Below are 18405 nucleotides of genomic sequence, written 5' to 3'. Positions count from 1 at the left end.
AGGAAGGTCAAGGACATGTTGGAGTGAGTCCAGAGGAGGCCACCAAGCTGACCAGAGGGATGGAGCACCTCTCCTGTGAGGAAAGGCTGACAGAATTGGGATTGTTCAGCCTGGAGAAGAGGAGCTCCAGTGTGACCTCGCTGCAGCCTTCCAATACTCCTCCAGTAAGGGAGTCAAAAAGGAAGATGGGGAGAGATTACTTGGAAGAGTATGGAGTTACAGGACATGGGGGAATGGCTTCCACTGCCAGAGGACAGGGACAGATGGGATATTGGGCAGGAATTGTTCCACAGGGTGCCCAGAGAGGCTGTGGCTGCCCCTGGATCCCTGGAAGTGTCCAAGGCCAGGCTGGACAGGGCTTGGAGCAAGCAGTCTGAGAAATGACCAAACTGTGCATTCAAACTTGTCCAACAGGTAATGCCCAGTTCCCACCTCTCACCGCCCCGAGGGACCTGAGGGTTTCTGTGCTGACAGGGTTTCTGTGCATCGACCATTTCTGTAGTAAGTAACGGTGTGAACACAGCCTGAAACTCTGAAAAGGTTTTGTTCATTCATTAGTGGACAGAGCTGAAAAGACAGAAGTCTATGGCTCCAAGACCACTAATTGCAATTGCTTCCATTAAATAACACAGAACCATTTTAAAGCTGCTCATACTGTTGAACTCTCATCTGTTACTGAGGTGAGAGTTCTCTTCAGATGGCACATCTGAAACCTATCCTCTGGCTTAAGCAAAATATCTAAACCTATCCTTTGGTTTAAGCAAAATATCCCCCTATAAACAACATAGATTTGGTCCTGGAAGCAAATTTAGATTGGAACTTTGGATACAGGATGCTACTGCTGACAGTAATTGATGCTGGTCCATTCCTCCTCTGTTGAAGTATTTTGAAAAACAGTCCTTTTGGAAGAATTATCACTACATTAAAAATGCATGATATTAAGTGACTCATCACTATTTATAATAGTAACTAAAAAGTGGTTTTCAGGCACTTTTCAGGCACTTTTCAGACTTTTATATACAGAATCCCACCAGTTTTATTGGAAGCAAACCAGGCTTGAGCATCAGCAGTAGACAAATATAGAGTTGAAACAGTCTAAATATTCAGCACTAGGGTTGATAAATAGAATAATTCTGCTACCTTTGAGGTGACTGGAAACCCTGGGTACAGAGAGGTAATAAGTTATGAGATAATGCAATATACATCTCTTTGAGATTGTTAATGTGTTTGAAACGGCCACAAATTAGGGAGGTTTTCCAGACTGCACATATAAAACACTTTCCCCAAGACTTGGATTAATTTAGAGACAATATATTCTTTTACAAAGGAGAAAAAAATGTGTCAGTGTTTTTAGAGGGGAAAAAACCTACAAGAAAATTGTAGTGTTGTAACTCCATCCTTGTTCTACTTCTGTTCTAACATGATCTCTGTTCTACACAAACTGCTAGGAAGGAATAGGGATGTTTAAACTCATCTTTGACTTTTTAAATCTCTTGGGCAGCCACTATTTCATTTTTTTCTGACCCAATCAAGTTTAATCCAATAGTCAGTTTTACAAGTCTTCCAGGAACCTCAATTGCCTACATTACCCACATTTTCCCCCTCTCCTAGACAAGAATACAAACAAAGCAGAAGAGAAACACTTGGTGATGAACTATAAATCCACAGAATGGCGACAGCTTGATGGTTTTGGGTTTTATTAAAAAACATCTGGATCCTCTTTGAGCAGGCTGAGTGAAGAAAACCTGTTTTTATAAAACATGACATGACAGTGGTGAAGGGCCCCACCAGACTAAGAGCTCCAAAGTGATCATATTTTTCATTGCACATTTGTATTCTGCAGCTCCACTCTGACCATGACCATTCTGGCATCTTTCCATGTTCTGTATTAGCTCGGGTTAATTTTTCCTGTAGTTTTTTTTAATAAGGTGAGAAGCATTAAAGAGGTGAAATACCTTGTAGAGAAGCACAGTGCTGTAAAAGAGAAGGCAGGAACTTGCTAATTCTAATCCCTAGACAAATATATAATACGATTAAAACAAAGATGAAAATGCAAATAGCAATCCTAAACCAACAACCCCAGACCCTTTGAAGCTATTCCAGCTGGCAACTTTGACTACACAAGTCATTGGCTGGGGTGATTTCACTTCACCAGCCCCAAAAAGGTGAGATAAGGTAGCAGTTGTATCTCCTCTGACTGCAGGGAAGAAATCACTTCCTTTTTCCACCAAATCTCCTTCCAGCCAATATGATATTGAAAACAAATAGCTTTATAGATTGATTATCTTTAGGGTATTCATGATTGTTCAATAAAAAACAAAACCAAACCTGCACAGAACAATAAAACAAATGCAAAGAAGCGAAGGATTCACTTGGAGGAATATATACAGATAATAGAATTGACACAGGCCATATTCCACAAGATTAATATTCTACAAAGAAGAAAACTGAGTCAACTTCCCCATTAGGGATAACACAGAATCACAGACTGGTTGAGGTTGGAAAGGATCTCTGGAGATTGTCTTGACCAACCCCACTTCCTAAGCAGGGTCAAGCAAAGCAGGTTGTCTGGGACCATGCCCAGGTGGCTTTTGAGTATCTGCAAGGACAGAGACTTCACAATCTCCCTGGGCAACCTGTGCCAGTGCTCAGCATCCTCACAGTGGGAAAAAAACCCAACCAACAAAATGAATTACTTATGCTTAGACAGAGCATCGTCCTCTTTTCTTCTCACTGGGCACCCATGGCTCTATTTTCATACACTAACGAAAGCCCCACAGCCTTCTCTTGTCTTTTCTTGGCTAAAAATTCCCAGCTCTCTGTATTTCTGTATATCTCACAGATGAGAAATGCTTCAGTCCCTTTGTTATCCTAGAGCCCCACCACTGGCCTGTCTCCAGTAGCTCCACATCTGTCTTTTATTAAAATCACAAAGCTGAAAGACTGAAGTCAAGCTTTTATTGAAATGTCTCCATACTATAGATATGATCACAACCCTGCGAATTTAATATCATGTAATGAAAACTGCTTTAACCATAAGGATATTGCACCAATCTCCATATAACTTTTGGCTACAAAGCAGAGCCTAAAAGCTGTCTAAAACATATTTCCAAGACACAGAGCAAACAGTTGTAGTTCAAAAGATGAAAAGCTCACTCAGCTGTAAGACTTCCCTGCTCCCTTGCTTCTGACCCCAACAAAGGAATTGGAAAAGGTTGAGAAGTAACACCACAGAACTTTTTGGAATCAGTACCTTTGGGTTTTGTGAGGGAACATCATAAACTTTGATTGTGCAGGCCAGTGGTGCAAAGATGCTTGACTTTTGCAGAGTGAAAAAGAAGTAAAAAGCCACTAAAAACAGTGTCAAGACCCATCAGACTGGGACAAGCCATGGGGGAGATGGAAGAACTAACAGATCAAAATATAGAAGTCATTCCTTTGGAGAAGAGAGAATCCAAAGAACAAAAATATGTTCGTTTTCCTTAGAGAGACTGCTCAAAGATTAGAGGCTTCAAAGCGCCTTTTTTTTTTTTTTTTTTTTTTTTAAATGTACCTTCTTTCTGTGATATTTAACTTCCATTTGCCTTATTGGTCAAATGCCTCTGATAGCACCAAATCTTTGAGCGATTGCCCTGCCTGTTTCTTTGCCTTACAAATTCTCAACTAAATGCCTTAAATTCCCACATGCCTGCTCGCCCCCTTTTTAGTTTGGATACTGGATTTTATTGCCATTCTTTTCATTAATTGCAATTTTAAATAATCTTCAGCAAGTTACAACTAACTCCTTTCGTTATTTTGAAATAAGACAGCTGTAACCCCAGAAATACACAGCATTAACACAGTTTTATTGAGCCACACTAAAAATCCAGCAGCTTGTCTCCAGTGGGAAGCAGAAGATGCACAGGCCATTGGCACAAAAACACGGCATGCATGGACCAATGATCCCCTACAGCCACCATCCCATTTTATGACAATTAATCTGTATTTTCCTCTGTTTTCAGTATCTTGAGTGTGACATTGAATATGTGACAAATTACCCAAGGGAACAGAAATTGCTGTCACCAAGGAAGAACGAAAAAGGTGAGAGTTAAAAATCCTCAATTTCCCCACTACCTGATTTCCATCATAGGTTTCTTAAAGAACTGATAAATAAAAGCATAGGGTTGAAGAGAATTTGTTTTGGCTTAGGTTTTGTGTTTTCTTTTTTTTTTTTTTTTTTTAACATATAAACCTGTCAAGTCTGAAGTAGGATAATCTCATTGAGGAAAAACAACTGCAGACATTAATTTAAACTGGTGAAATCCAACCTGTGTGACCACAAGCCCTTTACCCTGCTTGTTTGGATACAAATTTGGAGGAAGGATAAAAAGAGAAATGAAGGTACACTGAAAAGGAATGGAAGCAGTCATAGATTTATCAAAGACAACAATTTGCTAGACTGGTTTTCAATTCTCTTTGATAGAAACAAGCTGAAATTCATCTCCTCTATTCTGATTTTAGTAAAACATTGAATATAGTACAGCATCGAAAAGTTTAAGACACAAGAAGTTGGGCTGTTCTAAGAACAGTTCCAGAGGACAATAATATGGAATAACTCACTTCAAAATCTGGATATCTGTCAAGGTAAAAGTCATTCATTTGCTCTCAGTGCTGTCTGTAGGCTTTGTCTAAACATGTATAACAAAGATGAACAGGGTGATTTGTTCTGAGCAGGTGACTAAGACATTTTGACATCTAAGGCTCAAACATCAAGCATTTAGATGGATGAATTTGGGCAGAAGAACCATCTTGGGAATTAACCTTTCCCCATCCACCTCCACCCCCAAAGAAGTTTTGCAATAATACCTATGTGACTGATTAATCAACTTACTAAAACTATGGAGCAGGTAATTGGGCTTCCAGGAAGAATCAGGTGATGTGTTCTCTATGACCTGGGCAAGGAGGTATTCCTATCTACATAGGAAATCCTTTCCCCGAAACATATACAAGTCTGGTCACATATTTGCAAGAAAAGCAAGAAATACTTATGCAAAAATTAAAAATTGATGCTGAGAAGTGATATCAACACAATCAGGGAAGTGCAGAGGCGACCATAGGAAAAAAACACTGAAAGAGATGAACCTGTTTAGCTTGGTAAAACAAAGGCTAAGAAAGGATGTGGTTGCTTTCTAAGCCATGGATAAAGCAAGATGCAAAGAGGGAAAGAACTACTCATACTAAAAGGGAATTGCTGGCACAAAACCAAATGTCTACAAACTCATAGCAAAGAACAGTTGGCAGGATGTCAGAAGAGCATTTCAAAGCTTTAGAGGAATAGCTTTCCTTGTTATTAGTCTTACAATTAAAATTTAAATATTTGAATTTCAATATTTAAGATTAAATTGTGACTAATACAGGAAAGGACTGAACTTGATCTAAATTACATTTTCTTGTGTTAGGCTTTCATGCAAGGATTACCCTTCCTAGGCCCACACCACCATTCAGCCTCATCCTTCCCTTCCCCTTATCCATCTGCAAACACAATCATATTACTCTCCACATCCCCTCAAGCCCTTTGTCTCAACCAACTCCTCCTGTCACTCTCCCTTCCCCTATTTCTAAAAATAACACTCCAAGGCAGGCAAGACAAGCAAAGTTTCAGCCCAGGCATTTGTAGGCTTTACAAGACTCAGCATCCTTTTGCTGAACACATCCTTCTTTGTGAAGGGTAATTGGAGTGGTCAGAAGGAGGCACTTTCCCTCACTGAATCTTCTTCGATCATTGCTCCTTCTGGGATTCTCTTGGCCTGACGCCAAGAGCAACATCTGTAGCTAAGAAATCTTCCTAAAAACTGAATTCTTGTAATGTGGACATGAGACTGCTGGTTCTAGACAGGTTGCTATTAGCACTGCCAGGAAGAATTGGGAAGGTGCTTCACTCTTACATTTGAGTGTTACTCCCATCAGAATGAGCCACAGGGAGGGCTTGCACACACATCTGCTCTCCACTTGTGTGAGGCAGCCACTGATGCTTAGCCTGCAGCAGTTCAGCCTCAGTTGCCAGCCTGTCTCAATGGAAGTGGATCCATTTTTGTCACAGGAAATGCATGTCATGTTGTGCAAAATTATTCCACTCTCATTACAGTTTAGCCAGAAAAATTCTCCATTGCAGGGCTTGCTTCTATTTTTGGGTGTAACCTAAATATCGAATGCCAAGTCACAAAGAGGTCACTACACTCTGAATGTGGAAATATCTCACAGGCCTTTTGTGTGGCACAATGGCCAACACAAGCAAACAAAAGAACTGGAGCAATCCACATCACAATCCCAGAAATCAGTCGGGGAACCACTGCTCACTCCAGTAACCGCTCGTGCCTTTGTCTCTCTGTACCCAGCTTTTCACCTAGCTGCCATTCATGCCATGCTGCAGAAAGACACAACAAAATGCTGTAAAAGATACAATTACAGTTTACCGCTGTTATGGCCATACACAGAGCTATTTATAGCTCTAACCCAAATAGAAAATATAAAAGCACAAATGAGTCTCATGCGTCTGCATGTGTAAAACCACTCAAGCCTACAGTTTAATTCAGTAGCAAAAGCAGAACAAGATTAAAGAAATCAACCCAAATTTTGAAAATACATCCAATTTCTGGAAATTCAATTAAATTTTCGTATATGCAGATCTTTTTCTAGCCTACACATACTGAAAATTGTAATCACCTCCTGAATTCAAAAAACCCAAGAAAATAAAAATCAGGTCTATTTAAGTTCTACTAAAATTGTAATTTTGAAATACTTTTCAGTGCTTTGAATGATAACTATGAAGTTGCTCCTAGTGCCTTTTAAATATTTGTTACTTTCTTTTTGTTACATTTATATTCTTAGGGAGCAATACAATCACCCCTCCTCAAAAGCTCAAAAGGTCATGTAGGTTTATATTTGTAACTCCAAATGAATCAGGCTGAAAGCACTTACAGACTGCACTTAGTCAACACCCAAAATTAAATTTTATATTTTTAACAGAAATTTCTAATGGCAGATACATATATATGTATGTAGTTAATTCTCAAATGCCGCTGGAATGATCAGCACCAAATTCATGATAACCAGCATGATTTTGGTTTCAAGGGTAAATGGATTTTTACAGTCTCTGCCTCTTCTCCCCTACTCAGCTCGATTAATGTAAAGCCTTTGGACTTTCCACATAAGCCATATCTATGGCTGCCCATCTCTGAGTATAAAAGCCAAGGAAATAAAATTGCCAAAGATGACATCTGGGATTTATGTTGCCCGCTATCAAAAGCTGCAAAAAGGTGTCTCGTGTTACAAGTTTAAAAATTCACCTGAGGGACTGAAATACAGCAAGATGCAATGGCACACCACTGTTTTGATTATGGAGATTAGGGATATTTGGGCATTTTTATTATTATTTGGTTCTTTAATGTGTTGGTAACCTGAGTTTCCAGATCTTGCTCAACTGGAACAAAGAAATGAGTTGTGACAGTTTTTTGAGCATTTTGTTTGGGTTTTTTGTTGTTATATATGTGTCATCACTATTATTAGTTTTGCAATTATGAACGACTCTCCAGCCAAAGTTACACCCCCCCAGACACTGTCAGGGTTCTTGCAGTCACATTCTGAGTCAAGACACTGCCAAAACATTTTTTACCTCCCCATTACAAAGGTTCTAACGCAATTTTTTGTTTTTCAGATCCTCAAATAATCAGTGATATTCCCAAAGCATCCAGTGCATTAGGTACAGATCCTGTTTTACATACTGCCAACTGCTATTCTCCTGGATTTTACAGTTTCTTAAGGAAGGACACCAACTCTTCTGCTTTTGCAAGACCTAGGCATTCCACACACCCCTCTTTGAACAGTGAGAATCCCACAACAACTGCAACCCTCTGCTGCTACAGAGAACAGAATTTAAAACTAATTATGACTGATTAAATACTTGGAAAACCATCACGTGTAAATCAAATCTGGTCAACACCTAAATAAGGGAAGGCATGATGAATAAATTGCATTATGAAGAGAAAATGTGGAGTTTTCTAGGAGGGAAAGCTTACAAAAATTCATTACTTGGAATTTCAAGAGTTATAAACCAGAGTGTTATGTAGTTGAATATATATTCAACTACAAATAAGTTATTGAAGCTACCCTTACATCAAGGTTCAAAAAAGGACTGGGCATTTACATATACTTAAAGGTACAATAAAGATTTTAAAGGTGAAAATAAACATAATGGCTACAGATTTAGGACAGCCTCTAATAATTGTAGACTAGAATAAAAAACAAGAGCAGGAAGCAGATTACACCATGTCTGTCTGACCTGAGTTTTCACATTTCCTGTAGAAACACCTGGAGTAGCTCTTACCAGACACAGAGTACTGGCCTGACCCAACAGTGGTTAGTTATTGTTATGCACACCACGGAATTTGACAGTCTGCAGGCAAAGCATCTCAAAACTCCATAAAAATATAAAGATGACTCACAGGACCTATTAAAAATAGCTATAAGACAACTGAATCTTGGATAAGTAACACAGCAACACCCAGCAGATTAGGCCTGCAGACATAGCCCACCACATAACCCCACACTGTGATCACAGGAAGATATTTCCTCCTGCAAAATCAATCATCACACTACTGAGAAGAAATCAGTTTGGTCAGAGGCCCAGAAGATAATTTAGATTCACAAAACCAATGGATTACTTGGAAAGTGAGATGAGCACAAGTCACATTTCCTACAGAGGTGCTGGATATGGAATTACAGATATTCCACCACAGTGTTACCTTAGGTATTGCAAACCAGTATCTTGGCTCAACAAATTACTCCCCTTCAATGAAGAAATCTCAGGAATGTCAGGGCAGAGATTAAAAAAAAATTTAAAAAAAAAAATCAGAGACTCCACACAGTGTTATCTTAGAACTACCCATTGATTAGAAACTTGCATGGACTCCTGTCATGCCCCTACTTAGCTCTCTGAAGACCATGGCTTGGTTTGCAAGGTATTTAGTTTTCACTCACACCTTTGCCTTCAGTTGTGTCTGAAGGTCCTTTATGTTTACAGTGGGAAAAAAAAAATCTTTTTTGTCATCCCATGACAATATTTCAGCCAAAGAGATTCCTGGCTTTAGGAGATATATAAAAGAAACTGAAATTTCCTCCAAGTGCCATGAATTGACACCTGTTTTCCTGCAAATGCCCTCGGTATGTTCTGCACTGACCAGCCCAGTGCAGACGCAAGGCCGTGCGCCTGGGAGGAAGAAAAGTGAAAGGAAGAAGCACTTACCACGAGGACAGCGCTCAACCGGTCACTCTGGACCTGCTGCACTTGGATGCAGGGTCCAGGCACCTGTGACCTTGAGCTGCTAGGAACATTCCCAGCATCTCCATTTGGGATGCTGCTGTTGCTAGGCCCAAGACCTACAGATGCCCTGTACAAGTAGGTGTGGGTGAGTTTACCCACACCAGTGACCTCCAGCATGTCCGGCGGGAGGTGGGAGCTGGGAAGCATGTGCACACTGTAGCAGTACTTTTTATAATCATCAGCTGGGCAGCAGCAGCCATCGCAGCAGCAAGTGCAGCACCGGCACAGCCGGACGATGGCAAGGAAGAAGATGAACGCCGCGAAGATGAACGAGACACAGGCAAGGGAAACGATCAAGTAGATGTTCGTCGCGTTGAGCAGCGGCGGTGGTTCCCCGCTGTCATCGAAGTCCGGCAGAGCCTGGGGCAGGGTGTCGGCCAGCAGGATGCCCACCGTCACGGTGGAGGAGAGCGGCGGATCCCCGTGGTCCCGCACCACCACGACCACCTTGTGCTTGAGGAAGTCGGTGGAGCGCATGGAGCGCGTGGTGCGCAGCTCGCCGGTGTGCGGAGACAGCTGGAACAGGGTGGAGTCGGAGGAATGGGCAAGGTGATAGGAAAGCCAGGCATTCTCTGCATTGTCGTCATCGTCTGCCACCACTTTGGTCACCAGGTAGTCCTCATCAGCCAGGCGGGGCACAACTTCCACAGCTACTGAGCCATTCTGGCTGGTGGGGTACAGGATGGCTGGGGCATTGTCATTCTGGTCTGAGATGTAAACATTCACTGTTACGGCAGCACTCAAGGCTGGTGACCCACTGTCCTTGGCTTCCACTTGGAAGTGGAAGCTCCTAAGCTGCTCAAAATCAAAGGCACATTTTGCATAGATGCTCCCATTGGCCAAGTTCATAGACAAAAAGCTGGTCAGGGCACTGCCTGCAACTGTGGAATTCCTGAGCACGTAAGAGATCCGCCCGTTCTCCCCTATGTCAGGGTCGGATGCCGAGACCTGGTAGAGAAAAGCACCAAGAGGATTGTTCTCCTCCACAAACACATCGAATGCATCAGCGCTGAAGACAGGGGCGTTATCATTGACGTCAGAAATCTGCACCCAAACAGTCTTCTGAGTGGTGAGAGGAGGAGAACCCAAGTCCGTGGCAGTAATGGTGATGTTGTACTCACTGATCAGCTCTCGGTCCAGAAGCTCACTGGTGACAAGGCTGTAGTAGTTTTGAAGGGAAGGCTTTAACTGGAAGGGAAGGTTTTCAGAGATCTGGCAGGTTACTTTCCCATTCTCCCCAGGGTCCTTATCCAAAATACTCAGCAGAGCTATCACTGTGCCAGGAACAGCATCCTCAGGAATGGGACTGGAAAGGGACGTAATTGTAATCTCTGGGCCATGATTGTTCACATCTGTGATCTCCACCAGCAGCTTAGCTGTGCTGGACATGCCAAATGCCCCATTATCCCTTGCCTCAATAAGCATCTCGAGAAGGGGTCTCTGAACAGCTAAAACGCCATTGACTGTCACCTCCCCAGTGTGTGGGTGAACTGAGAACATTCGCTGTAAGTCAGCAGAAGTTGTATTGCTAAAGGAATACCTGACCTCTCCATTTGGACCTTCATCCAAGTCCGTGGCGTGCACTTGGACTACCAAAGTGCCACTGGGGGAGTTTTCCAAGACACTCGCCCGGTAGACCGAGTGCTCAAATTCTGGTGCATTGTCATTGGTATCCAGCACAGTCACAACGACCGGGACATCACCAGACTTTGGAGGGTTCCCACCGTCTTTGGCCGTAAGCACAAGTCTGTGAGTGGCTTGCTGCTCCCTGTCTAAGGCTTTCTTCAGCACCAATTCAGGATATTTACTCCCATCCCCGCGTATCTGCATCTCCAAATAGAAATGTTCATCGGGGCTCAGAGTATAATTCTGGACACTGTTAGCACCTTCATCAAGATCTTGGGCGTTGGGGAGTGTAAACCGTGCCCCAGGTGACAGGAACTCAGGCACGTTTATATGATATTCACTTAAGGGAAAGCTGGGGGAGTTGTCATTTATGTCCAAGACTTTGAATTCCATCCTATAAAGCTCTAGAGGGTTTTCTAACACGAGTTCATAATTCAGAAGGCAGACAGACTTTAATTCACAAAGCTGTTCTCTGTCTATGGGCTCGTTAACAAACAAAGCCCCTGTGCTGGCATTTATATTAAAATATTGCTTACTTGAACCGGTGATCATGCGAAATTTCCGAGCTGAAAGTGTAGCCGCATCTATTCCTAAATCCTTTGCTATGTTCCCAACAGACGCTCCGCGCTCCGTTTCCTCGGCGATGGAATACACTATTTGCCCGTCCGCGGTGCAGCAAATAAGGCAGAAAACCATTAAATAGCCCCGCATGCTTCCTCCCCTGGCTCAGCTCCCCGCAGACCGGCTCAGCAGGAACATAATCCAGAATTTCAGCGAGCGCCCCGAGTTCCCGGCGCGAAGCGAGCGGGCGCCGGGGCGCACCGGCGGCAAAGCCGAGAGTGCGGTGCGGGCGCGGGAGGCTCCGCGGCGGCTCCGCTCCCCCCGCGGCCGCGCCGCCGGCTGCCGTGCGGGGCCAGGCGGCAGCTCCGCGGCGCTGCGCCCGCCGCCGCTCGCTGTGACCGGAGCGCCGGCCCCGCGCGGTTCTTGGACGGGCAGCGCCGGCGACGCCACCCAGAGGCCGCGGCGACACCCGCGCCGCCGGGGGAGGGGGCTGCGCTCCCCTCGCCGCCGCTGTCCCGCCGGCCGGCGGCTGCTTCTCCTCCCCTTCCTCCTTCTTCCCCTCTTTTTTTAACGCCCCGGCGGAGACGGAGCGGCCGCCGAGCGCGGGTCATGGATGTGTTTCCGTGGAAAAGAGATGCGGAGCAGAGCCCCCGCCTCCCTCCGCTCCTTGCGGGAGAGGCAGCGGGAGGATGCGCTGCCGCGCGCTGTCAGAACCGCGGTGGAAGGGGAAGGTGGATGAGAAGTGACAGGCATCGGCTAAACACGGGTCAGCACAGCCCAGGCACGCTGCGGCTGAGCACAACATTTCCCAGAGGGGTTTTAAGAGCGCAATTAAAGGAGGCAGTCGACTCTACCCCTGTTAAACTTTGGGAGGGGGGAGGAAGAAGGAAAAAAAAAAGCAGGGAGAAGAAGAGAATATGAGAAAAGGAAAAAGAAAAAGGCTCTTTCCTGCTTCTCCTTCTGATCAAGGGAAATTAACCTCAGTTACTGGAGAGAAGGGTCTCAGCTCTGACAGTCAGAACACCCCCAGCCACAGACCAGCTCCCATCCAGCCCGCCAAAGCAGATGGGGGCTGCTCAGGAGGCAGGGGAAAATGGGACGCTGCAGCAGTTCAGTTACTCGTATAGAGATAAATATCGGCACCAAAGAGCTTTTGCATTTAGGACATGCCCAGGAATTGTGAGGAGAGATGAGCTGATACTACACAGAAACTGCAGAACATGAATGGGGGGGGGGGGGGGAAAGAAAGAAAAAAAGAAAGAAAAAAAAAAAAAAAAGGAAAAAAATTATATTTTTATATGTATATATATAAAAATCAAAGCTCTCTGCTCCCCCAGCTTTCCGCAGAGAGGGAATGGTTACCAACTACACCCCAAAACAGGTACGAGAGGGAAGAAAAGCACTTCAAAATATCCTTCTGGGAAACCTCCCTGGAATGATCTTCAGCAGCAGTTTATACAGATGGGCCCTGGCAGCACCTCCATCTCTCCTCTGTTTCTGGTTCCCTTCTGTGAGAGCTTGTTATGATGAGATCCTGATCGATCAAAAGCAAGAGGCTATAAACGTGACAAGGACAGATCTTAACCCTTCTCATATTCATTGTGTTTCTTTCTGCAGCTGAGAATGTCCAGGTAAGCGAAACAGAACATTTCAATTATATGTAGTATACACAGGGCCTTTCAAAAAGAGACAAAATTGGGAGCACAGCCAAAAGTTGTACATTAAATTTAAAAAAATAATCAATACATCTGTTTGCATCTTCACAACTCAGCAAAGCCTCACAGTGAGGTTCTCATCCTGCCACACTGGAACAGATTCTGGTCTGCTCCAGCACAGTTGTCCGCAGATGTGATTTTTAACTCCTGGCAGTATCTGAATGCTGCATTTTACTTCTGCTCATTGATGTTACGGAATCTCTTACAGCTCAGGGGTAGCAGGGGTGGCAGCAGAAGGCTGAGAGAAAGCTACAGAGCTGCTGCTGTGCATCCACCTCAGTGGAGAGAGGACAGAAATCTGTTCAATAACCCACTGCACACAGTAGGCAATGCAAGCACTCATGGTCTGCCACTTACCCTTTTTTCCTGTCTTGATTTTTACGTGCAGAAATACCCAGTTCCTACCCAGTCACTACAGAATTGTCATCCAGACTCCCCCCACTCCCAATCTGCCCTAGATTCCTCTTGGGCAACAACGTCATCTACAGCACCTGAGAAGTTGCTGGGTTTGCTGCTCTGTAGTGATGCACAGTGGTTCTAAACACCCTGAACCAATGCAATAACATCTGTTAAAGTCACAGGAAAGACCGATATGTTTCCTTAACATTAACCTGCAGCAAGGACAAGTCCATCTGTCTGTGAAGAGCTGAAAAGCCACATGTTGATCCCTCAGGTGCACAAACAGGTAAAACACACGGGTAAAACACACAGCCTCTATCTGCCCATCTGTGACTCAGCTTACAACAAAGAAACCCAAGAATTTTGGGCTCAACATCCTCCTGTTGAACAGACAAACCCTCTCAAAGGCAGATTTTCCTCAAATATAATATTGTAACGACAAGCTGTTACTCATTCTGGTGCCTGAAATACTAGCAGTGCTAGTAGAAACTGATCAATGAATGGCCAAAATCAAAGTAACTGCACATTTGCCTCTCAGTTGTACTCAGCTTTTGAGGAGTATCTGGCAGCCTACAATGATATAAGTCTTTATTCCATTCATTTACTACTCATTAACCATGAAATAAGTTCTTCATCTTTCTGCTACATCTCTTAACTTTGCACCATGGTCCAGTGCTCGTTCACAGGACTCGAAGTGAATTTGTCATCACTTGTTTTTAACATTATTTTTAAACCTCACCACCCCGCTTTAGTGTTTTGGCATAGCTTGTCCTCTTGTCATTTTCCACTGTGAACAGTGATGTGCCAGGCAGCTCTGCTCACCAGAACGTGCATGTTGCCAGCACCATCTCGGCACCCAGATCCCACCACGCTGCCTTCCCAATCCAGCACACGAGTGTCTGATCCACACACCACCCAGGTAAACAGCTCCAGGTCACAGCCAAGATCCAGTGCTTGGTAATATTAAATATCAAGGGCCAGCTACAACACAGACACTGCTGCCATGAAGGGAACAACACAGCTGTGCCATTGGGGCAGAACCCAACCCTGCCCGCTGTGTGAAGCCACTGCTCTGCTTGGCCGAGTCCCAGGCATGCTCCTCCCTGCCTGTTGGCGCTTTCCCTTCCACATTCAGCTCACGGCAGTGTCAAGTGTGCCTTTATACACAGTGTCCCTACTCAGTCTTTTGAGCCACTCTTCCACCTAATCCTTCTTTTCAGGGTCTCCAATATCAAAAGTCTCCTCTCCATTTTAAGTCAGCGACCCTCATTACATTATTATGCTGTATAAAAGAATTAAGTTGTATTAAACACCTTTAACACAGACACTTCCCTTGGTATCACAGCAGATAATTTAACCTCTGTTTAAACCCCCTCATCTTACGTTTGCTTTCAGTCTGCCATATCCAAACCATTCCCTATTCCCTTCTCTCTGCTGGACCCATTCTTAGAGCTCGTTTGACCTGACTCATGGAGGAATTAATCTTTGTGATCCTTCTGAGGTATCGTTCATCTCTACATGACCCCTCGTCATGTCTCACTCCCTGACGTGTTCAGAGAGCTCCCCCTCCACGTTCCCCTGCCCGCCAGGCGCCTGCCCTTACACCCCCTCGGAGCGCACTCACTCTCCCTCCCTGCCTTGCATTTTCAGCCAATCCTCCCTTTTTCCTGCCATTAGACGTCACTGGTCCAGCCACGCACGCTGCGCTCAGAACAACGGCGGCTAGCAGAAGAAACTGTTCAACCAGCAAGGGCAACAACTAAAGGTGAAGAGCAAACCCGGTGTGCGCCGTGGCCGTGGAGCTCCACACGAAGGGACGCTCGTGTTTGAACACCATCATCATCACGCCAGCGGCGATTCAAAAGCGCCGTTTCCGCGGGCAATGCATCAGAGTTGGTGCCTTCGATGGAGGCTTGCAGGACGCGTTCTGCTCAGTACTGGGGCTCGGGAAAATCCCAGGGGAGCTCACCAGAACTGAGGGGCGCCCATTGGTGCTAAATTTGGGCACTGAACTTCAGCGGGAGACAGCAGGGGAATCTGTGAAGGAGAACAGACGGGGCAACAGCTCTGCTCTTTCTTCTCCCAAGGAAACCGATGAGCTCTGGGCGGCGGCTGCTGTCCCCGGGGAGCAGCTCCAGCCCTCCGCACTGCCCGAAAGGAACACATGGAAAGCTCCCACAATAATGAGAACACGGCAGTAAATAGGGTCTGCCTGCGAACCAAGGACGACCGGACCTCGGACCGAGCGCGCAGCCGCCGACGGAGGTGCAAGAACCCCGGTATCGCCTTTCACACGAGAGGAAGGACGGTGGTGCCGCCAGACACCGGGCTCCTCCTGCTCGGGAGGCGAGGCAGGCAGCCCGCGATGAACCCTGGGGAGCGCCACAGCCCAGGCTCACCCTCAGCCCCGCGCTCCTCCCGGCGGATGGGGCGGACGGAAATTTTGGCAGCATCGCCCGGCTGATCTGCTCTGAGCCCCTCTTCTCTGCCAAGGCAGGCTGTGCCTGCTGGCAGAGCGAGCAGCGGTGTCGGGATGCCCTTCAAAAAGCTCGCAGCTGCTCCTTGGGGACGCGGGAGCAGAGATGACTCTTAGCTAATCAGCAGCCCAGAATAACAAGCTCATATGCAGAGGATTTCTAGATTCCCACGAAAATCCTCATTACCCGCATCATGGCACAGAAACTGGCACCCACTGCATGCTGTTCAGTGCACCGCAGGCAAGAACTCGCCTCTTTAACGCGAGGACGCAGAGCGCTCTGTTGACCCCCAGTCAGAGACCACCGGACTTGACGGAGGCTGCCGGGGAGGACACGAAGGACAGCGGGTGAGGGCTTTCCCTGCCTGTAAAATCTAGTCTGGAAGCTGCAAAACATCCTCCGGCCGCCACAGCGGAGCAGGCGCTGCAGCCGCTTCCCGGCCGCTCCTCCCGCTCCCGGATCCGCCCGCAGGAGCGCTCGGCAGCGCTCCCGGCTGCCAGGACTGCTCTGTGCCTGGTTAACATCGCGTTAATCAGCATCGCTCCCCAGAGCAACGGGCGGCGGGGAGAAGAGCCCGGGCTTGCAGCGACTGACAGCTCTGAGCGAAACTGGCATCGTTTATTCAAGGCACTGACGGATATTCTAGAGCCTTCTGTTAACGAGCCCTGCCCAGACTATTCCACGAAGTAAAAGCACCCACGAGCTGTTTCTGAAGTTAAGATTGCTTTGTGTTTCTAACAGAATTATTGAAATATTGTCTTGACAGTGTACGTCTATAACAAGTCCCGATAAGTTCTTCAACTCATTACTACAGTCAGAGAAGCCAAGGGGAACCGAACAGAAGCCAAATCCTCCCCTGCCCCAAATGATCGGCACTGACACCCCACATCGCCCTTATTCATAGCCTAAAGAAACGAGCCGCTTCCCACACCTGTGCGCAAATGCTTTCTCCATCTTTTACAGAGGTAGTTAAATCTGTTCCTAAGCTTAAAATAGACGTTTTTCCTTTAGAAAATCGTGGTTTCATCGCAGCCATGTGAATAAAGAAGTGACAGTTCTACAGAGCCGGGGCGAACCTCGCCACTCACAAGTGAAAGTAGCTCACGCAGGGTTGAGCGGTGATGAGCCGCTCCCCTTCAGCACGCGACTCCCGTTCACGATCAAAGGAGAAAACACAAACAATCCCCAGCAAATACACAAAGAACTCAGACTTAAAGGCGGTACTAAGTGATCTCGGAGAAGAAAAGAGGACATCGTGGGACACATTCAAGTGCTTTTATACGGATCGACGAGAGGCAACCCACTCCTATGATACTTTTCAAAAAGGACGTGAAGTTTTCAAAATTGGTTGCTGTTTTCTGTACATCTGTAAGCACCATCCTCGTAATTTCGGAAACAACGATCCATCATTTAAGGTCTTCAGTCCGTGTCCTTCCTCTAAAGAGCTCTATTAGCTCAAAACCCAACCAAGTGTACTTTGTTCAAAATAAAAATACCGTGTTTTCAGATATCACGGTGTCTTAAAAATATAGGAGTAACCAAAGGAATTTAATGCATAACAGGAAATTATATACGTAGTGCTTGCTTTTATTACCCCGGCAGCTTTACACATTTCGCTTTTAAGCTATAGAGAAAATTAAATGAGATGGAAGAGATACTCACTTTTCCCTTTAAAAATTGTTTTGATTTTCTGACACTGAACAAGATAAGATCCTAAACTCTTATCTGAAAGAGTCCTCTAAAGCTGGCCGAGATGAGAACCGAGTCAATTCAGTGTCATCAGTGCACGGACAAGACCGGCTGAACAAATAATGGTGTTGAAAACAACCCGGTATTTAAACAAACGCTCCCGCGTCGGGAAGTCGCTAAGGTAACTAATATCGAAACTGTTCTCTTGGTTTTTTCTGCTCTGCTGCTGAGAGAGCCAAAGGCTTTCAACCTTCCATACCCGGACGAGTATATTTTCTATGTGTGGAATATCGCACAGAGAAAATTTCCTTTATAACTTTCCCTTAACCACTTTTCCCGCCTCTTTCCACTCCCACCAAATTTGGACTCTTCTTTCCACAGCGCATTTCCGTACGGATGGGATAAAAGAGACGCCTCATCACTACGAAGAGTGAGATCAGGTCGTGAGGAATGGCCAGTGAGAACCCCCTCCTTCAAACTGTTCTCCATTTTTCCACAAAGCATCCAAGGTTTTACTTCACTTCACCCTCACACACGCACGTATTTACGACGGGCTTCCAGGGACAGAACGATATTCACA

General features: G+C 45.4%; 1 protein-coding gene across 3 annotated transcripts in view; it reads right to left on the bottom strand.

The window, feature by feature from the left end:
- LOC120759113 (protocadherin alpha-C2-like) overlaps nucleotides 1-18405 on the bottom strand; it is an 85383-nt gene that overhangs the window by 63731 nt on the left and 3247 nt on the right. The window contains exon 1 of one of the 3 annotated variants that reach the window (XM_040078065.2): nucleotides 9281-11713. The exons of the other annotated variants lie outside the window; for them this stretch is intronic. Coding sequence (XP_039933999.1) covers nucleotides 9281-11695 — 2415 coding nt within the window. The 5' untranslated portion in view covers nucleotides 11696-11713. Of the gene's footprint in view, nucleotides 1-9280; nucleotides 11714-18405 lie in introns of those variants that run through there. 3 annotated transcript variants of the gene reach the window in all.

The sequence above is a fragment of the Hirundo rustica genome, chromosome 14 (assembly GCF_015227805.2).
Source record: "Hirundo rustica isolate bHirRus1 chromosome 14, bHirRus1.pri.v3, whole genome shotgun sequence".
Classification (NCBI taxonomy): Eukaryota; Metazoa; Chordata; class Aves; order Passeriformes; family Hirundinidae; genus Hirundo; species Hirundo rustica.
The sequence above is the reverse complement of the archived record's forward strand: the minus strand, read 5'-3'. Positions and strand labels throughout refer to the sequence as shown.